Raw genomic sequence first — 20,496 nt, 5'->3', positions numbered from 1 at the left:
GAAATAAATCTGGGGAATCAATAAATTACGGTGGCCAGTACAATATAATTTCTTCGAGTATGTAGTCCGTAGTAGAAGCAGAAATGCATGCTCATTCTATCCTCATAAGAATAATCTCATACAATAACTTCCTCTGGAGCTTTCGTCATTTCTCTCTTCAAAACATCACCGATTTAAAACAATTTTGAAGTCGCTCCACTTTTATCACGATATCAGGATTATTATCATGTCTCTCTCCATAATACACGGGTACCACCAGAAGGAAGATACCCGGTCCTTTGGAAGGCTTACGTGGGGACACAGGTCCAACACGCAGAGGCCCTTTAGAGAATTTAATGTGTTGTGGGCTTGTTGTGGGACACCAGCCGCAGCCTGCCCATGACTGCACTATTATCATCATTATTAATTCATTAAAAAATGTAAAAAAAATCTTTTCATTGCTGTTAGTAAAATAGAATTACAGTTTTTACCGTTTTATGCATTATTACCAGATTATTACGAATAGGCTTTTTTGTATTTTTTTTAATTTGATTTTTTTTCCACATACGGTGAGAAGATATAAATTTTTGCCAGTCATTTGTCACAGTGACAGATACGCGCTTCAAGGATCGAAGTGACAAATGACAATACTTGTAATATTTTGATCATTGGGCGATCAATGTTTATACATTTTTAATAGGTATGCAATGAAATTGTTTGCCGATATCTGATATCTCATAGATGTGCTAGTGTTCTATCGATTGAATTGAAGATTTACCTAAAAATCTCATTATTAAATATTAAAATGTCAGTCACCGACCAAGAAATTATACAATATGTTCCTTTTATGTCTTTCGTACACCCATCATTCTGGCACAGTTTAACTGAATTAAAATTAAATATTGATAAACTAAATGAGAACACGAAACAGATTTATGGCCGCTTCACTTACCAAGATGATATGGGACCTGTATTTGAAGTTGATGGAACTTCTTTTAACAAGTGAGTTTTATGAAAATAATGTATGTTTATAAAGTAATCATATTAAGCTACGCTGTATGTATTCGCCGCTGTATTTCCTTGTAGTTCCCAATAGGACTTTATCCTTATTTTCATTGATTTATTTTATACTATCTGATAACTAAAATTCATTATGTTTTTAGTTTTATGAATATACATCAATCCATAATTTAACTTACTTTCAGAGATCCAGAAACAGAGCATTTATACTTAAACATAACTGGAACAATAATGAATAAAAATACAATTGAAGATTTCAAATGCATTGATAAAGCATCCCTGCTTAATAGTTTGGGAGAAATTATTTGGCAAAACATAAAAACAGAATCTTGGATCGGGAATCCACACACTCTCTTAAACTTTTTTGTACTCTCATTTGCAGTAAGTATCTTAATAAGTGATTATTTGCAATTTCATATCATTTTTGAATATAAGACTTAATAAAAGAGGCCTCTACCCCGTAAATAAATTTACAATTTATCGCTTATAACTCAGCCATTTTATTAGCGAAAATGAATATACTCAAAAAATCATAAAGATATTGGAACTTTATATTTTATTTTTGGTGTATGAGCAGGAATTATTGGAACTTCTTTAAGTTTATTAATTCGTACAGAATTAGGTAGTGTTAATAGGTATATTATATTGTATAATCAGTTTAACTTTATTTTTGGGTAACTTATCAGCCTCTTGTGACTTGAAAACTGATGTTTTTTATTTGATTGCTTTCTGAGATTGTGGGTAATTTAATTTTTCTTCTAAACCAAACATAAAAAACATACAAAAAAAACATGAAATCTTTGTAAAAACAACTTTGTTTAACAACCTCAATTATTATTTTGATTGTATCTTTTCAGGATTTGAAAAAGTTTCACTACTACTATTGGTTTGCTTTTCCAACACCTAGTCAACCAACAGTATTTTTGAAAGAAAAGAGTTTGTTTGCATCCTCACACTTCAATAATAAGCAACTAGAAGACATTTCAAATGAATATAAATCACTGGATATGCTGCAAAAATACTTTTTTATAATTTCAAAGGAAAACGAAAATATCAAAATCCATAAGTTATCTGATATTATTGGGAAGGACATTCTGAAGGAAGCTGTAAATGTTGATATGACTAAGATATATTTTGCTTTCTCTGATCCAAGCAATAATGATAATCCTGGATGGCCATTAAGGATTTTTATAGCGGCTCTTTTAGAATTTTCTCCCCAATTGTGTAAATCAGATATTAAAGTTTTAGGGTTGAGGTTGAACAAAAGTGGTGCTGCTGACAGCAGTCGCATTTTCATCATAAATGCCACTGAGGTACTTATTTGTTGATATATTCAAATTGGAAGAAGTAGAAGAGAGTTATTAGTCTAATAAATTGCTCTATTTTGTTTGTGTTATTTTATTACATTGTCAACTTGTAATTTAAATAATGTTTTTCCAATACATAATTGTTATTTTAGAATACTCATTCTGATGGCAACAAGGGATGGGTTGGATGGGAGAGAAATAATAAAGGCAATTTTGGACCCAAATTAGCAAATATGTCAGCGTCTATGGATCCTATAAGGTGAGACATTCTCTCTCCCTAAAAAAATGTTTTGGGTGTGTGTACAGTGTAATAAAGGTAATTTATTTTTTACATAAGGATATATTTTATTTAACTTAATTTAAGTATTATGTTGTAAGACTGGATATATCTGACATTTTATTTTTAGTAATCACTATTCATTAGCAGTAAATAAAAATAAAATTGCTTTACAATAGACTATTCAACTTAAAAATGAAAATAACAACAAAAATACTTGGCTTTTTTTGTTGTAGAAAAAAAAACATACATTCCCCTAATTAATATATTTGCAAAAGAATGATCCCAGCAAAAACACAGTTATTGTCTTATGTCTTCCAGTAAACTCTGGAAATACTATAAATTGTAATATTTTCTTATTAAAATGTAAATAACAAGATGATCTAATAATTCTGCAGATTGGCTGACGCATCGTCAGATTTAAATATTAAGCTTATGAAATGGAGATTGGTACCAGACCTCAATGTGGACATCATGAAGAGCACTAAATGTTTATTATTGGGAGCTGGAACATTAGGATGTCATGTGGCTCGAGATTTATTAGTAAGTAACCAATCATCAATTCATGCTAATTCATTATCATCATCATCAACTTATATTTGATCCAACTACAGACTCTGGTCTCCTTACAAAGTTTGCCTGCCACAAAAAATTGATCTACATAATGTCATGTGATATATCTAGTTATACTAATCTATACTAATATTATAAAGCTGAAGAGTTTGTTTGAACGCGCTATTCTCAGGAACTACGGGTCCGATTTGAAAAATTCTTTCGGTGTTAGATAGCCCATTTATCGAGGAAGGCTATAGGCTATATATCATAACGCTAAGACTAACAGGAGCTGAGTCACGCGGGTGAAACCGCTGGGCGCAGCTAGTTGATTATAAGGCTGGTTTTAGCGTCACGCTGACTGCACGCCGACCGTTGGTGCTGACAGCTGAAACGTATGTTCCGCTAAGAAGTGTTTTAGAATAGCGCGTATGCTTCATAGAGGTTCATTCGTTTCGGAAGTCAGCACTTATTCTTCCTCTTCCCACTGCTTTCTTCTTGTTACGATTTTCATGTATATCTGTTTTGTTTTATGTTTCATTAATTCTTTTACAATTATGTACCTATAAAATTTCTAAAACATAACTATTTTTAAACCCTTTTTTTAATATTTAACATTATTTTTGTTATCACCAGGCGTGGGGTTTCCGTCACGTTACGTTCATAGACAACGGAAAAGTATCATTCTCGAATCCTACACGCCAAGTACTGTTCACGTATGAGGACTGCCTCAATGGCGGGAAAATGAAAGCGGTCGCTGCTGCCGACAATCTGAAAAGTGTCTTGCCTACTGTTGTAAGTAAAAGTTGACAAACTTTTAAAATTTTCAATACTAAACCAATCGTAATGTATAAAAAGGCAGACCCGATGTTATCGAGTGCACTGTATCTAGTTATGATATTATGTCAAGTCATAATTCAACAAAATATGTTAAAAGTTATAGAATGTAATTGTACACTCTCCAGAATGGTAATAAGTCAGGCAATTGCCTGACTCCTATAGGCGAGCGAGTGATCTTTTTACGCATGAGAGCACACCATAATATAAACAATAGATCCTATTTTAACATAGAATATTGTTTGTGTTGTAGGTTACAACCTATTACTGGCATTTTTAGGTAATAAATATTATAATTGCAGGTCAGTAATGGATTATCAGTGCATATTCCAATGCCAGGACATCCAATAGGCGATTCTCTGAAAGCTGAAACAATTGCCAATATAAAGCAAATTGTCGAAGCTATCGAGGAACATGACGTTATATTTCTTTTACTTGATACAAGAGAGGCGAGATGGTTACCTACTTTATTGGCAGCTCATTATGGAAAGGTATTTAATTTACATATTTAACTAACAAAGTATATAATTTCTCATGTTAAATGACTATTTTTAACATGCGTTTGTGTATGTAACTAACTCATTTAGACTCTATTTTGACATACTTTAAACGGATAGATTAAATTCAAACTTTGTAGACTTATCCGAGTCAGCATGTTTTTTAGTTCTTTTTTAAATAGATATATTAAATATTAATTATTTATTTTTCTTTTTAATCTTTTAGATCGCGATCAATGCGGCTCTCGGTTTCGACAGTTATTTGGTGATCCGACACGGCTTAGGTCTGGCAACACCGGCCGCTGATGTAAAGAGTCATCATGTAAATGGCGCACAGCTTGGATGTTATTTCTGTAATGATGTTACCGCGCCAGGGAATGTAAGGGTTATTACTTTTAAAAATAAATTATTATACACATAAGCTATTTTTGAAACATGTAAACTTGACTGTATTTTTCTTTTGACGATTGATGATGGATAGAGTAATTCGAAATTATGGTCCTTCGAGTCGTATGTCTATGAATATCTTTATAGATTACAAACCAAGTTAGTAGCCTAATTTTCTATATGGCATCGCAATTTACCAAAATGTCCAATATTGATAATTTATTTTCGTTATAATATTAAATTTTCAGTCGATAAAAGATCGCACGCTCGACCAACAATGTACAGTAACGCGGCCAGGTGTCGCTGCCATTGCTGGAGCGCTTGCTGTTGAACTATTAGTTTCATTATTACAACATCCACTACGGTAATATGTACACTTTTTTAAATTATTTTTAACTTAAAAAATTTGATTCATACACTTAAATATTTAGTTTTAAAGCATTTAAATGCTTCATAATATTTTTTAAAGAAGAGGATAAAAAATCTTATTAAAAAAATTTTTTTTTGATGTCTCCTATATTCTCGCTCTAAGCGATAAGGCCGCCAATTGTACTTAGTGTAAGTTATATTTAAGTTTGTATTTTTTTTATCTTTAAGTACAATAAAGTATTTATAAATAAAATAAATATGTAAATAAAAATATTTTTTTTTCAACTCAGAATCAATGCACCAGCGCCATATAATTTAGCGGACGAAGAAGATTCAATATCTACTGGTGTGCTCGGACCGATACCTCATTCAATAAGAGGATTCTTACACTCATACCAGACTGTGACACCAACCTGTACTAAATTCAGACAGTGTATCGCTTGTTCTGATGTAGTCATCAATATGTATAGAGAGGAAGGAATTGAGTTCCTTTTAAAAGTATTTAACAGTGGAACTTATTTGGAAGAGATAACTGGATTATCGGAGTTGCAATTGACTGCCGAGATTGCTGATGTAAGTTATACTTTAAATATTATTTTGAACTTTTGTTTTTGTTTAAACTTGTTTATAATTTAATCTAGCTAACCCAATAATGTTGCCTTGCTGAATCAGTGGTATATAAAATAGTATATTCTGGGCCATTTTCAGCTCTGCAACAAAAAGTTATTAATAGATTATTCTCACAAAAATTCCATGTAAGTATTTTATCCTCTTAAATTCCTGGAAAAAAACAGAAGTATTTTTTGTCAAATCATAACTAACGATAACTCCTTTTGTTACAGATTTTAACGTTTTCGGATGAAGATGTAGATTAATTCAAATATTTAAATTAGTTATTAGATGTTTCTCGATGTTTTAATAGTCTATTTAAGTACATACTACGAAAGTTTTAGGAAAAATTATAGCTTTGATCTGATTTAATTCCATACAACTAAGCGAAAATTTGTGACTTGCACAAAGTAATGCCTTTCATGTTAAATATTGTAATAATTTGTTGTGTATATATTTTGATTCGCATTTGTAGTTGTAAGTAAGTAATTGAATGTGAATTATACAATTTAAACGTAAATTAGAACCTTGTATATTAAATAATTTAATTAAAATATAATGTTTTATTCCATATATAACATGACCTAACCAATATTTGTTTCATAATATAGTATCTATTATATTATCTGTATTCATAATATACATTACATACAATATTTCATTATAACGACTTCTGATTATACCATCTGGTCATGCATTCAGACATATATCAGTTATAGAAGTTTGGATTCCGCTTTTAACTAAGATTATAAAAACATGTCAAATGAAACATTGCAATAATTTTGCATTAAATTTATTATCTACATATTTCTACAAAAACATTCAAGGGCGCATAGAGAATTGTATCGCTGGCAGTGGGAATTTGGTTGGATGTTGAATTTCCTTCACTGGCTTTGGTGGTTTGATCTTTCTACCGTGTCTTCCATCCTTTCTCTTCCACAATCCAGATCGAGGCCGGTTTCCGAGCCATCTATTACGTTGCGGCGAACCGATTGGAGTACTGCCATGGGTTATGTTCGATAGGCGACCTATTTAAAAATAATTTTATATTTTCGTAAAAATATACGTAAAAAATATTTTTGCTATGATTCAAATAAAATTGATACAGTTTATTCCTTGACTTTTGTTAGGATATCTATTACGTTGCGGCGAACCGATTGGAGTACTGCCATGGGTTATGTTCGATAGGCGACCTATTTAAAAATAATTTTATATTTTCGTAAAAATATACGTAAAAAAATATTTTTGCTATGATTCAAATAAAATTGATACAGTATATTCCTTGACTTTTGTTAGGATATCTGTTACGTTGCGGTGAACCGATTGGATTACTGCCATGGGTTATGTTCGATAAGCGACCTATTTAAACATAATGTGGGTGTTACGTTTTATGTTTTCGTAAAAATATACGTAAAAAAATGTTTTTGCTATGATTCAAATAAAATTGATACAGTATATTGACTTTTTTTAGGATCCAAGTAACAATAAGGATTAACTTAGTTTTAAGGTACAGATATAAACAATAGAACTGGACACAAAAGGCATTCATAATGAACCTAGTGTTAAAACAAATTCACTGTAATTAAAAAAATATGATAACTTACCAACAACTGCCATACAATGTTGATTAAAGCTGAATAATCTTTTTGATGGCATCTGAACTATAATTCTATCATTTTGTTTTCGCAAAATTGTGCCATATGTTCCAGCAGCATGAACATACAGCCCACCTTGACCTGTGAATATTATATATAATTATGTTAAAAGTTGTTATTTTGCTGAATAACTTTGATTATGATTCAACTTCAGTTTCTTCAAAGACTCTTTTGTATGAATATGAGTATGGTATGAGGTGGGGTCACCTCCCATCGCCCAAAAATTCTTCCTTACTCCAACTTAAAGTCTTACTTACTTAAATCGAACTCGCGATCTATGTCAGTTTTCGTAAAATTTTAAAAGGTAATTTATGTCAGAAATCCTGCACACGCACATACCAGATTATCCACCATTACAAACCTGAATATATATTTTATATTATCCACAACTAAGAAACATCATACAAAAAATGCTTGTTTAAATTTTATTTCACTTACATAAACATGTCATAGGATTTATGTAAAAAGTTTCGAAATACTGACTTTCATGATGAATGTCAAAGGACAAACAAGAATGTAATATAAATGGATAAATATAATTAAATATAGGTCACCTGGCTCTTTTTCTATGCAATGAACCAATGTCCCTGCGGGCAGAGCACCCAGCACATAAGCATCGCCTTCATTTGCTCTTACTAAAACAATAAAAAAATATGTTTTTATAGGCAACTAGAGGTCCGCCCCGGCTTCGCCCGTGGTACATATTTCGCAATAAAAGGTAGCCTATGTCCTTTCTCGGGTATCAAAATATCTCCATACCAAATTTCATGCAAATTGGTTCAGTAGCTGAGGCGTTCACATTCTCATTTGCTCCATAAATCTTGAAGCAATGAAAACCTAAGATAATAAGTATATACCATTTATTTAATTAATTTCTTAAGGTTTTCTTTATATAGAAGTTAAAACAAAATAATAATGACCTGGTATTCTTGGCAGGTGCCTTGATGTTTTGATGATATCACCAGCCTTCATATTTTCTGTAGCGAGGATATACTTAAGTTTGTCTCCAACAGCTACAAGTGCCACATGGGCGGTACGGCATCCATCTTCCAAAATCTTAAAAAAAAGTTATAATATGTAATCAATCCCACTGTCATACATTAATTGGAAAACATAAAATGGACAAATAAATTTATTTCATTTCATTTCAATCACAACAAGAAACACCAAATCTTTTTCAGAATTTCAGTGAAAATAAATGTGTTTCTCTCATTTAAAATATTTTTTTATAAATTCTTTCGTACAACATTTGAATTTTCAATAATGAATTTTTTTGTTATGATACTTTTTACCTGTATAACTCAATAAAAGACAGAACAGCAAGCATTATGTTACCAACTTCCTAGATCTTGAGTCATAAAAATTTACCTGAATCACTTTTTCCTCCTGGGGTGGTCCTTCTGTTGGTCCATCTCTAATCCAATTAATCCAATGATATTTATGTTTTATTCCACCTCCAATTCCTTTGGCTACAACTCGACCTTGTATAAAAAAGAACAATAATATTAAGATTAAACATATTATGTCATATTATGGCAAATATTCTATTACTGTAGCTTTGTAATTATAAAATGTGACAACAAATAAGTAAGTACTTTTTAAAAGTTGAATATGAAGTTGTTTTTATCAAGTTATTTTATAAACTATAATATCATATTGCCAACTTTAATTTCAGTCTTCTGTTTCTTCAAATTTTAAACCTTTTGTTGAACCATAACAAAATAAAAGATTACATAAAAATGTAGTGCTTACCAGATTCAGGGTCGCGTCCAGCTAAATTTGTAACATCTAATGGTTTTACTGTATATTCTTCTGGAAAATGAACGATTCTCCTATAACTTTTTCCAAATCCTGGCTTTGGTTTTACTATATTAGGCTTACTTGCTAATGAAACCACACTCACATGTAATGGTCGTTTTGAAATAAGATTTGCTGTAGTTGAAATGGCGAGGCTTGAAAACAGCCGGTTTAAAGCCATTTTTATTATAAAAATATCATTTATTATAAAAGCCTCATAACCTAATTGTTACTTTTGAGTTTTCAGTTTTGTGAAAAATTGTCAAATGTCATTTGTCAAAGCAAAATCCGTGTGGTTTACGAAGTAACTATAGTGCGTTTCACGAGAGAGTTCCCCTGCCGTTATGTTGGCATACCTGACTGTCAAAAACGTCAAAGAGCTTAGAAGCGTTACAGAGCCATTTCTCTTTCACCACTTCTAAGCGTATGCGGCATGATGCCAATCTCTAAAACATTTATAAATTTCGGAAAACCTCGACAACTCTGTAACGCTTCTTAGCTCTTTGACGTTTTTGACAGTCAGGTATGCCAACATAACGGCAGGGGAACTCTCTCGTGAAACGCACTATATTCTCTAATCTGTGGTGTGGTGGGCACTGGGCACTGGCACAGAGCAATAATTAGTAATGTCACTAGTCTTTGAAGTTTGTCAAATTGTCAGTGACGATTGACGAGTCGGATGCGTGCATTACATTAGATTAAATATTATAAGTACATTCAAAATTAATAAAAAGTATATTATAAGAAACATTTAATTAGTCAATCCATCAGTTATTACTTATTTTTGTATTCTGAATTTGGGCTGTATAGTGCATTTCCTTTGCTAGACAGTGATGATTTTAAAAAGTTAAAAACGACCCCTAGCGGCAATTTTCTGACAAAAAATACATCGTGAATGTGGCGTGTGTTGTTTGGAATATCGTGAGTCGTAAATAAAAATGCATTCAATAGACTGGTAATTCTAGTTTTATGTGTTCTTCATATATGTTAAAACAATAAGTTGTCTGTAAAGCAATCGTGGATACCAAAAACTGTATGTGGAGAGTGATTTTCGCCTGATATTTTATCATATGTTGCACGCCTGCCTTGGGGTCTTGATGAGGACAAAAAAATAATCAGTAATTCCGATGCTAAATTGATAATGCAGTAAGTTTTATGTGTGTATTTATAACCTGCCATTTAAAATATCATGAAAGGCACGGGAATGATATATTTTGAATCCTATTTTATGCATTTATAATGATTAGGTTGCTGATGTTCATCTCATACTCTAATCAAAATTGTCGACGGTCATAAATCCGTAATACATATAGATAAACATGCTGAATTAACTACAATTTTTCTAAAATTATATTTTTTTATCTTGAATTATTTTTCCTTAATGATGTTTTTTTGTTACAGAAATAGAAACAACCAGTCTTCCGGCACGTTATTGCGCTTTCTCGTGACAATGCGGTGCCTTATGTATAAATGTATTTTTTAAATAATTTCTACTAGTCTACAAATCCTCATAATGGTTGTCAGAGCAGTAACAGAATAAAGCAAAAATGAGTCACAATTTGGCTGGAATGCCATCCTATCGGTTGCCGGGGCCTGGACTAGGACCTCCAGATTTTAAACCACCTATGGATACTCCAACACCACCAGCTCCAGCACCTAGCAACCCAAAAAAGAGGCGGAAAACATCAAATGCAAATAATGCTTTAACACCACCGCAACCACCTCCTACTGCTCAAGACTTATTACCTCCCCCTTTAACAGGTTATGGGGATACAATTGTGGCCTCCAACCCATTTGATGATTCACCATCCACAGTTTCGCACAATGGACCTATGATGAGTCAAAATGGTCCGATGATGAATCAAAATGGGCCTATGGGGATGATGGGACCTATGCACAGTATGGGTGGACCGCCTATGAGGCACATGAGTCCCTTACCACACAATATAAGTCCAATGAATCAACAAATGCCTCCTAGAGGAGGGATCAGCCCAATGGGTAACATGAGCCCTATGGGCCATATGGGTGGTATGTCTCCTATGGGAGGTCCTAACATGGGAATGAGTAATCACAGTATGGGGCCAGGTATGGGTGGATCAAGATCAATGGGAAGTCCAATGAGTCCTATGAATTCTATGCCTATGGGTTCTCCAATGTCATCAGGACCTATGGGAAGTCCCATGAATATGGGATCTATGGCCGGAAGCCACATGAGCAACAGTCCCATGGGCCCACCGATGCATAGCCCTCTTGGAGCAGGTTCTATGAATGGTCCAATGAATGGGCCCATGGGTGGAGGCGGGCCAGGTATGAATGTTCCTCGAATGAATGGCCCAATGGGGCCGAATTGTTCTAATGGCAGTATGGGTCCCAATAGTTCAATTATGTCACCAAGTCCAATGCAAAATAGTGGAATGGGACCTGGACACTGTGGACCTATGAGGCACGGAAGCCCTATGGGATCAGGAATGGGAAGTGGCCCAATGGGCGTGAACGGTCCCATGACTTCAATGGGTCCCGGTCCCCCATACTCCGGTAATCATATGGGGCATGGTGGTCCAATGGGGATGGGTGGAAATGGTTCAATGGGCATGGGCCCTGGACCAGGCAACATGGGTAACTGTGGCCCCCTTGCAGGTATGAGTGGTATGGCCATGGGAGGACCAGGAGGCCAGGGGCCGATGGGGCAAGGAATGGGAATGTTTGGTCCAAAACCAATGCCAGTTAGCGCAGGGAAAGTGTATCCACCTGATCAGCCAATGGTGTTTAACCCACAAAACCCAAATGCACCACCAATATATCCATGTGGTGTATGTCACAAAGAAGTTCATGATAATGATCAGGCCATCTTATGTGAATCAGGGTGTAATTTTTGGTTTCACAGGTGAGATGTGTATTTTTATTCTAACCAATATACTTTAGAACTTTTTATATATTTTTTTCTGTTTTGTTTTAAATTCTAGTGATGTGTAATGTTAACACAAACTTAATTTCTAAAACTACCATGTAATCAAACAATACATTTGGTTAAGTATCTAAAGCACCATAAAGATTTTTAGTTAAGAACTTCAAATGTACAACGATGAACAGATTTTAAACCTATATTCTGACATTTTGAAATTTGATAACAATTTATAAAATAGTGCAAATCTAGACTTTAATTATAACATCTTTGCAACTTGTGAACTGTAGAAACAACTAAATGGAATTAATATTATTTTACAATATGTAAAGCATTTTTTTAAAAGTTAACACTTAAATACTTTGTTTTTTTTTTTATAATGATTGTGACTAAGATAAATATCATAAAAGATGCAAATAAAATTTTCAGAGGGTGTACAGGATTAACAGAGCCAGCATTTCAGTTATTAACTGCAGAAGTCTATGCGGAGTGGGTTTGTGACAAGTGCCTGCACTCTAAAAACATACCTCTTGTAAAATTCAAGCCATAACGATGCGCCGCGACTTCGCCCTTGCTCCTGCCACATTGAGCAACATGCTCTTTGCCACTCATCACAAGTATTTATTACACTTCATTTAGTTTGCCTTTAATCCATTCATTTTTCACAATAATTTGATAAGTATCATGGCAAGATTTGGTGAAGTCTTATGAAAGATCTCATGGATAGAGTATAAAGTTGGTTATTGAGTGAAATGATTGAAATTATTGCCTTAAAATACTAAAATGTAACATAAAAGATGATACATTATGTATTATTGCAGTTCTGACTAGTCTTAATTATTTTACCGACATATGAAATTATTCTTAGACTTATAGAAAAATTGATGACTATTTGTGAAATTCAAAATTAAAGAAAGACTCGTAATGTCTTATGGATTAAAATTTATTGTTAAAACTTTTAAGAAAACTATTAATTTCTTCATAAAATTATTTTGATATATGAAAATTATGTATAAAATGACTTTCCTAGACATTTTTGTATGTGCATTAGGCATATCCATAAGAGCAATTCAATGTGATTATTAGACAGTAAAATTATATGAAACATTGATTCAGATTTAAGCAATATAATGGTGGCTGCCCTGTTTTGTGGCTTGTTGTGTGACGCTTTAGTCTTTGTGCATATTGTACATATGTTATAGCGTAAGATGAATCTAAACTTCCGCCTTATAATAATTGTGACCTTTAAGTGTACTTTCAAATTACAATTTTTAACTGTATCCAAATAGACAGAGCCATTTTTACAAAATGGATAGGAAAAGCTCAAAATAGTCAAATATTATTACCCAAGATTATACACAAAATATATGTTTGATGCAGCACAAATCTAAGTACAATCACACACAATATGAGCTTTATAATTTATATAAAACAAATCGTTTATTACCATAATTTTAATGGTGCCCATGTCTATGTTGAGTAGACAATTGTTACACTAAGGAAAGCAATGTACTTATTATTTGGTGCCCTCATTTGCATGTAATAATAATAATTAGCGCGTTATGAAAATGTACATACTACGATGAATCCATACGCTTTCTTAAATATAGGAGTGTTAAAATGTGTTTGTCAATTTTTTAACTTTTGAAGATTTTTTAATGGTAAAATTGTAAATTAAGTTATGTAAATAACAAAGTAGGTCGTAGATAATGATAATGAGATTATTTAAACCATGGATTGACTTCAGGTGAACATACGCAGTTGTGACTTTGATTTTATGTGTGAAATATGCGCAGCTAACTTTTTTAGCATGCCGCTGCGTTTTGCATCTGAAGTCAATCAAAGGCATTTCTATCGAATCTTCGTTATTTCGCATGTGAATATATTTTAAGTTTATTTAATGTTTGATAAAATTAATCACTGCTAAAATTTTAAACTAATATCGGGACATTTCTTTTCTTTTATGTGTCAGTTGTAAATGTTCCACTTAACTTGTGCCATTACTCATTATTCCGAAGTAGTTTCTTAGCAGTTTTAACTTGTTTACAAATCATTTTTTTTTTTTGTAATTATAATTTTATCTATTCCTAGGTTGTGAAATTTTGATTTACTATTTATGTTTCGTAAGCCATTAACATTATCTTTATGCTCAGTCTAAGCTATTTTTTTTACTTATGTAATTTAGTTCCTCTACTATATGTAAATGAATTAATTGTTTATGATGTTGGCTTGAGCTGTATCTTCTTTAGATATATTTATAATTTTATTATCTATTTCAAGTATTGTAGAAACCAGTGAATCTTGTTCTAAATATTGTCTTATTATGTATTAAATTGATGATTTATTTTTATTTCATAATCAATCCAAAACTATAATGATTTTTATTTTTTATTAAACATTTATAAATTCACCATGACATTAAGTTAAAAATAATAGAAGATTAAAAATAAAACGTATTTTATTTATGTATTTTTTACATAACGTTATATTTTATATCAAACAGATTAGTTCAGTATTATGGCATGGACAATGAGATGTTAATTATAAAGAATAATAATTAAATTGCAAAGATAATGACGACTTTCGATTTTTTTATATAATAAATAAAACAGTTTGACCAATGACCATGCCATAAATAAAGCAGCTTCTATATGAAGTAGGTAACTAGTGTTAAAGTCCTTAGTAAATTAGCCGACGAGAGAAAACATTATAATCATGTACATAATATATTATATGGAACCACACGTATCGCTAAACACATTGTACAGTTAACATGAATAAGAATATTATGTAGGATACGTGGCCATGAATGTAAAGTTAATACTTAATTAAAATATGTCGTGAGAGCATCACAATTATTTTACGGGAGACTGCTGCTGTGTACATTAACATATTGAATATAAGTACACAACCGTCATGTTGTGATGTAACAAGTTGTAATTCAGAATATTTTATAAAGTCAAAATAGAATTACGTCAGTGGTCTTATACTTGTGCATAGTTTATTTTGTATTATGTGAATAATAACAAGCAATAATAAAATTGTTATTGAGAATTTTATTTTATCTCCATTTCTTCATATACCCACCTACACTAAAAAAGTCAAGTTAAATCTTATAATACAAATTCAAACACATTTTGCGATTCATTTTTAAAATGAATCGCAAAATGTGTTTGTTGGTAAGCGCATAACTCGAAAAGGCTGAACCGATTTCGTTAAATCTTTTTGTATATAACTACATATAATATTCTATACAAAAATATCTTTGAAGTACCTACCAGGATGGTTCATAAGGAGAGAACGTAAACATGTACCACGGGCGAAGCCTAGCCGGGTCGAACCGCTAGTGATTAATATTTAATGAATATGAAGCATAGCTTCAATATATTATAACCTGTGATTATAACATACTAGGTTTCTGCCCGCGGCTTCGCCCGCGCAGTCAAAGAAAATCCCGCATAGTTGTCGTTCCCGTGGGATTTCCGAGATTGCGTCATTTTCCCGGGATAAAAAGTAGCCTATGTCCTTTCTCGGTTATCAAAATATCTCCATACCAAATTTCATGAAAATTGGTTCAGTAGTTTAGGCGTGATTGAGTAACAGACAGACAGAGTTACTTTCGCATTTATAATATTTGTATGGATTATACCGTATGAATGCGTTAATCTAGGTACTATTGAAACAATAATTATTTTAAACATCTCATATTCATTAAAATCGTGATAGAATGCGCGCTGATAAATGAGATAATACTCATGGGATCGGTTGAAAAGAGAACCATTCGTAATTTGTTAAAATAATTTTATTCCATTTAAATTAAAATTTACACAAAATATTTAGTTTTGTACCTACACAGTTTTCGCGATTTCCATAATTGCACAAACAAGTCCCTCAACATAAATAAAACCATAATATATTGAATCCAAAATAAGTTGTAAAAAAAATGCGTTCGGTGGTAACTAAAAAATAAATTTAAATTTAAATAGCAATATACAAAACATTGATTCACACATGACACAAAGAAACAATCTGGTAAAGTAGAGATTGTCTAATCTAAATCCGAGAATCTAAAAATGAACGCCCTTCCACTAAACTTAATTGTTTCAATGTGTGAGGACAAATAATTATTGAACCACTTTTATATGTGTGCGCGCGGCGATTCTACTGCAAACTTTGACTTTCGCGCACTGATTTGTCAACTAATCGGGCGATCAGTTCAGGTGCCTAGCATTGTATGGCGGGGAGAGTGCGCTATGTACGGAATGACACGTCCGTTCTGTCGTGCATCGCGTCATTTATGCACTAGTTGGCCAACTGGTCCTGTCGTTCGGGCATGGACAGGACTGGAGGACTGAACGACCAATGAGGCAGACCAATTTGTGTGTATTGCGTCTATACACGTACTTTGAATGTGAGCGTAAACACAGTGGAGGGGCGTTCATTTTTAGATTAGACAATCTATACACGACTTTTTTTTCTAGATAATATGATACAATAGTAACTACAAAAATGTACACAATCATTTTCATTAATTACCATCAATAGTCATAGTTCTATTTCCTCAATTTTATTTTTTACTTTTTAACACTGTTAGTTGTTACCAAACTGAAAATAATAAGTATTTTTAAAGAGAATAAATTTGTATTTTTTATATTTGCAGTGTTATTGTTTTAAATACAACTTAGTTTGGTCAAGTTTGGTATACAAGTGGTATATAAACACGCACCAGGATAACAATGAAATCTATAATTTTTGCAAATAAATTCAGATCTAATGTATCATTAATTGCTTATCTTAAGTTAGTTCCCTTTTACAATATTCTATGTACATCTATGATTTTATAATAAAAATAAATGATAAAAAATTAAATTAACATTCTAGAAAATGTTACAAGACAATAAGTTCAGTCTCACAATTAAGTATATAAATATGCTACTTCGTAAAATGAATAAACACAACATTACACTGCAAGTAGAAAGTGTACTTAATATTAAGTTTACAAGGTAACAACTTTTTTCTGGCAGTAGAGTTATTTAATATTAGTTGTATACAAACATCAAGTATTCTATTATTCCTAACTATCTGATACAATGACTTATTTTAAAATACTCTTTTAGTTTAAGATTAAGTAAATTCTTAAGCATATTATCCATAGTCTGTACCAAATGATGTTAATCCTTTATTTTGTATTGCAAATGTAACTGCTGCATCAAGAAAATCGTAATTATCCATTATATCATCATTTCCATTAAGTGTTTCATCACCATCACACTCAATACCGGAATTTTCTAAAGGATCATTGTCACCATAATACTTATAAGAACTTGATTTTTCAGGGAAGAAAGTTAATTGTAAATCATTAGCATCACACTGCTTAGATTCTTCTTCAAAAGACCAAGACATATCCAACTCACTAGAAGAGCTTGGTTCATTATTCTTGATGCTTTTACTAGGTGCAGGAGATATTTCATCATCGGATGGAATTGGACTACTTGAAGGTGAGATGGTGACATCCTTATTATAATTGGTAGTTATATTCTTTCCATTATCATTACTACTACTTGTACTTGATGTATTTTGTAGACCATGTGCAGAAATTGCCATCAAAATTCCTTCATTTTCAATTGTATTATCACCAGGTAAATTATTTATAAATTCTGCAACATCTAAAGCTAAAAATCTATTGTTATCCATATCTGTAGGCAGAGGAGCGATCATCCAATTATCCAAAACTCGATTAATGGTATTATCTACAAAGCATTTGGCCATCTGAAATAAGAAATTTAAAAAATAAGTATATTATGTACATTTAATATGTATCTATCTTTTATTAAAATTAAACATTATTAACTTACTTGTCTTGCTTGCCATCGAGCTATACACTGATCCTCTGTATAATTATTTGTGTGCACTAGTGACATAGGAGATTGTACATTGTCTTCATCACTGCTACTCCTGTTACCTTGAGATGAACTTTCAAAGGAACTTATATATCTTGGATATGGGATCTTATCATTAGATGTGCTAGGCGGTAAAATTTTTTCAGCATCAGTAATAGAATCAAGAGTATTGAAATCTTGTTTTAATAAATAATCACCCAATATTTCAAGATTTTGTTCTGTATTTCCCACTAGGTTACTGCGTTGATTATTATTATCATTCGATGAACTAGGTTTGTCAATTTCTTTAGAAGTGTTGGAAGGTTTTGATTCAGTATTTTCATTTTTTAAATGATATTTTCCTTTTACTTGCCAAGCAAAACGAGCTTTCTTTAGTGGGCGATCAGGTTCTATTGTACCGTCGCCATTTTCTTGTCGTTTACACGAAGACTCTCCAGTTGTCCCAGGAAGATTCATTTTGAATGCAAATTAGGTATTTCTAAAGTTGTAAATAATAAACAAACACTGACATCACTAATTAGCGTAACATATGATTGGTTGACAAGTCATTAATTAGACATTTTTTGTTTAATGACTCTTTATAAAACATTATAAAAATAATTCTAGAATAACATATCGCTTAAAATTAATACTGTTACTTAGATTCTCATTTTCGCTTACTTTCGTATGAATTAGAAATAATTAAATCCTATCTTCCAGACAGAACTCGATACTGCTATTCAGTTTAGTGATAGTGTTGCCACTTGAAAAATAAAATACACCGTACACGATAAAAATGGAGGATTACAGAAATACAATAGCTCTATTACATGTGATATAAGTAAGAAAATATAAATATTTACACAAATTGCATACAAAGTCCTAGATAATAAATACATGTACCGATTACTCACCATTTGAAGCTGAATTCATTCACTCACTTCAATAATTACGGTTGTACGTGTACCACAGATAATAATATAATACTGGTTGTATTATACAATTACTGGATTTTAAATTTCGTGCTCATTTAGGAAACTAAATGATCCCACAAGGCTGCGTGCTATCTCCTACACTGTTTCTTCTGCATATCAATGACATAATCTACATTGCTATGCAGGCAACAGTACTGTATACAGGAAATGCTCTTTATCCCGGCCGTGCGAACACCTTAAAAGAAAGCCTCGATGAGAGTCGAAACAAACTTTCCTTACTTTTCCCAGTCTTCTCCTTTAACCACTTTCCGTATCCATACCTTTTAAATCGAATTAACCATTTCCATAAAGCCTGCAAATAGCCTTTCGCCTGTTAATAATGTGCTTGGGCGGTGATGACGCCTAGCCTAACTACCATCAGTCTCTTTTGCCGGTTATGATAAAAAAAAATTCACAAAAACATTCGCGATAGTAACTAACCTATACCTACACGTTATCCTGAAACTTCAATGACTGAAAACGACTGAAAAAATTCTTTATAAACTCGTTATAATAAAACGGTCTTTAACAAGTACAATAATTTAAGATCAGTTTGGATTTATTATAAAAACTAGCGACCCGCCCCGGCTTCGCACGGGTGCAATGCTGATACTAAATACACTACAGAAAAACTGTGAACGTTGTTTAAAAAAACATAGCGATTAGCGGCCCGCTCCGGCTTCGCACGGGTATAAAATATATAGCCGGGCGGCCGGCCGGTACCGCCACAAACGCTACGTCCCGCAATTTTTAAATCTGTAATATCTTCGAAAATATTCACTTAAATCATACGGTGTAAAGGGCCATATAGATCTATATTAAATGAACAATGTATTCAAGGTATTTAATTAGTTAAGGATTAATGCTATATTGGTTAAAATCGCTTCGAAAATTAGCCATTATTTGTCGTAAAAAGTAAATGACAAAAAAAAGTTATTGTGGGTTATCCATAAGAGATAGACATATACCATCGCGGACTTTTCTGTAGACCTTTTCAATGTGTATAATACTTAGTACATTATTTTGATAAAACTCGTAGGGTTCAGCCTGCGTTTGCAATGTAAGCGGAAAAAATGTAATTTTTTATGACATCACATTAGAAACCTCAAAAATAACCGTACTTCTCCACTATTTAATGGGTGTTATTATACATATAAACCTTCCTCTTGAATCACTCTATCTATTAAAAAAAACCGCATCAAAATCCGTTGCGTAGTTTCAAAGATTTAAGCGTACAAAGGGACATAGGGACATAGGGAAATAGGGACAGAGAAAGCGACTTTATTTTATACTATGTAGTGATAAGAAAAAAATAAACACGCATCTTTCAATTATTTTCGAATAGTCGAAAATAAATTGAAAGATACGTGTTTATTTTTTTTACGATTTTTATACGTGGGTGCATGGGTACCTATAGCTTGCAGTACCTAGTCTACCAATATCAGTATTTCGTAC

The 20,496-nt window shown here is 32.4% G+C and overlaps 4 protein-coding genes across 6 annotated transcripts; 2 read left to right on the top strand and 2 right to left on the bottom strand.

Moving 5' to 3' along the window:
* The first annotated feature begins 634 nt into the window (after window positions 1-634).
* On the top strand, window positions 635-6,461 carry Atg7 (Autophagy-related 7). Its single transcript, XM_090112991.1, has 11 exons — window positions 635-981; window positions 1,185-1,380; window positions 1,857-2,312; window positions 2,459-2,565; window positions 2,982-3,126; window positions 3,772-3,930; window positions 4,275-4,463; window positions 4,696-4,848; window positions 5,105-5,220; window positions 5,516-5,798; window positions 6,068-6,461. Exons 1-11 carry the CDS (start codon window positions 785-787, stop codon window positions 6,098-6,100), a joined length of 2,034 nt encoding a protein of 677 aa, XP_089969117.1. The 5' UTR covers window positions 635-784; the 3' UTR covers window positions 6,101-6,461.
* A 150-nt stretch (window positions 6,462-6,611) lies between these two features.
* Window positions 6,612-9,580, bottom strand: mRpL2 (mitochondrial ribosomal protein L2). Of its 3 annotated transcripts, none has more exons than XM_090112992.1 (6): window positions 9,242-9,579; window positions 8,858-8,970; window positions 8,410-8,545; window positions 8,044-8,124; window positions 7,439-7,570; window positions 6,612-6,862 (listed from the first exon to the last, which is right to left on the bottom strand). In XM_090112992.1, exons 1-6 carry the CDS (start codon window positions 9,465-9,467, stop codon window positions 6,657-6,659), a joined length of 894 nt encoding a protein of 297 aa, XP_089969118.1. In that variant the 5' UTR covers window positions 9,468-9,579; the 3' UTR covers window positions 6,612-6,656. The 3 variants fall into 3 exon arrangements, with proteins under 3 accessions (XP_089969118.1, XP_089969119.1, XP_089969120.1); XM_090112993.1 differs by lacking the exon at window positions 6,612-6,862 and adding an exon at window positions 6,883-7,027; XM_090112994.1 differs by lacking the exon at window positions 6,612-6,862 and adding an exon at window positions 7,075-7,193 and having other exon boundaries at window positions 9,242-9,580.
* Window positions 9,581-10,152: 572 nt separating this feature from the next.
* On the top strand, window positions 10,153-15,235 carry pygo (pygopus family PHD finger). Its single transcript, XM_090112961.1, has 3 exons — window positions 10,153-10,432; window positions 10,688-12,170; window positions 12,618-15,235. The coding sequence occupies exons 2-3, from the start codon at window positions 10,834-10,836 to the stop codon at window positions 12,736-12,738; spliced, it is 1,458 nt and encodes a 485-aa protein (XP_089969087.1). The 5' UTR covers window positions 10,153-10,432; window positions 10,688-10,833; the 3' UTR covers window positions 12,739-15,235.
* Window positions 15,236-16,886: 1,651 nt separating this feature from the next.
* Window positions 16,887-18,816, bottom strand: LOC149900178 (uncharacterized). Its single transcript, XM_090113228.1, has 2 exons — window positions 18,044-18,816; window positions 16,887-17,957 (listed from the first exon to the last, which is right to left on the bottom strand). Exons 1-2 carry the CDS (start codon window positions 18,542-18,544, stop codon window positions 17,334-17,336), a joined length of 1,125 nt encoding a protein of 374 aa, XP_089969354.1. The 5' UTR covers window positions 18,545-18,816; the 3' UTR covers window positions 16,887-17,333.
* Between the last annotated feature and the right edge of the window lie 1,680 nt (window positions 18,817-20,496).

Source organism: Colias eurytheme, chromosome 19 (assembly GCF_061535395.1).
Source record: "Colias eurytheme isolate Ceu_HAF_F1 chromosome 19, ilColEury1 Martin Lab GWU primary, whole genome shotgun sequence".
NCBI lineage: Eukaryota > Metazoa > Arthropoda > Insecta > Lepidoptera > Pieridae > Colias > Colias eurytheme.
This window is presented reverse-complemented; position numbering and strand designations above follow the sequence as displayed.

Coding starts and splice junctions, on each gene's coding strand:
- mRpL2 (XM_090112992.1), bottom strand. CDS start 9,467: ATGGCTTTAAACCGGCTGTTTTCAAGCCTCGCCATTTCAACTACAGCA. Junction 8,125..8,409: donor GCACCTGCCAAGAATACCAG/GTCATTATTATT, acceptor TTATTGTTTTAG/TAAGAGCAAATGAAGGCGAT. Junction 7,571..8,043: donor TTGCATAGAAAAAGAGCCAG/GTGACCTATATT, acceptor TAATATTCACAG/GTCAAGGTGGGCTGTATGTT.
- LOC149900178 (XM_090113228.1), bottom strand. CDS start 18,544: ATGAATCTTCCTGGGACAACTGGAGAGTCTTCGTGTAAACGACAAGAA. Junction 17,958..18,043: donor CTCGATGGCAAGCAAGACAA/GTAAGTTAATAA, acceptor TTCTTATTTCAG/ATGGCCAAATGCTTTGTAGA.
- Atg7 (XM_090112991.1), top strand. CDS start 785: ATGTCAGTCACCGACCAAGAAATTATACAATATGTTCCTTTTATGTCT. Junction 3,127..3,771: donor ATGTGGCTCGAGATTTATTA/GTAAGTAACCAA, acceptor TGTTATCACCAG/GCGTGGGGTTTCCGTCACGT. Junction 5,799..6,067: donor TGACTGCCGAGATTGCTGAT/GTAAGTTATACT, acceptor CTTTTGTTACAG/ATTTTAACGTTTTCGGATGA.
- pygo (XM_090112961.1), top strand. CDS start 10,834: ATGAGTCACAATTTGGCTGGAATGCCATCCTATCGGTTGCCGGGGCCT. Junction 12,171..12,617: donor TGTAATTTTTGGTTTCACAG/GTGAGATGTGTA, acceptor TAAAATTTTCAG/AGGGTGTACAGGATTAACAG.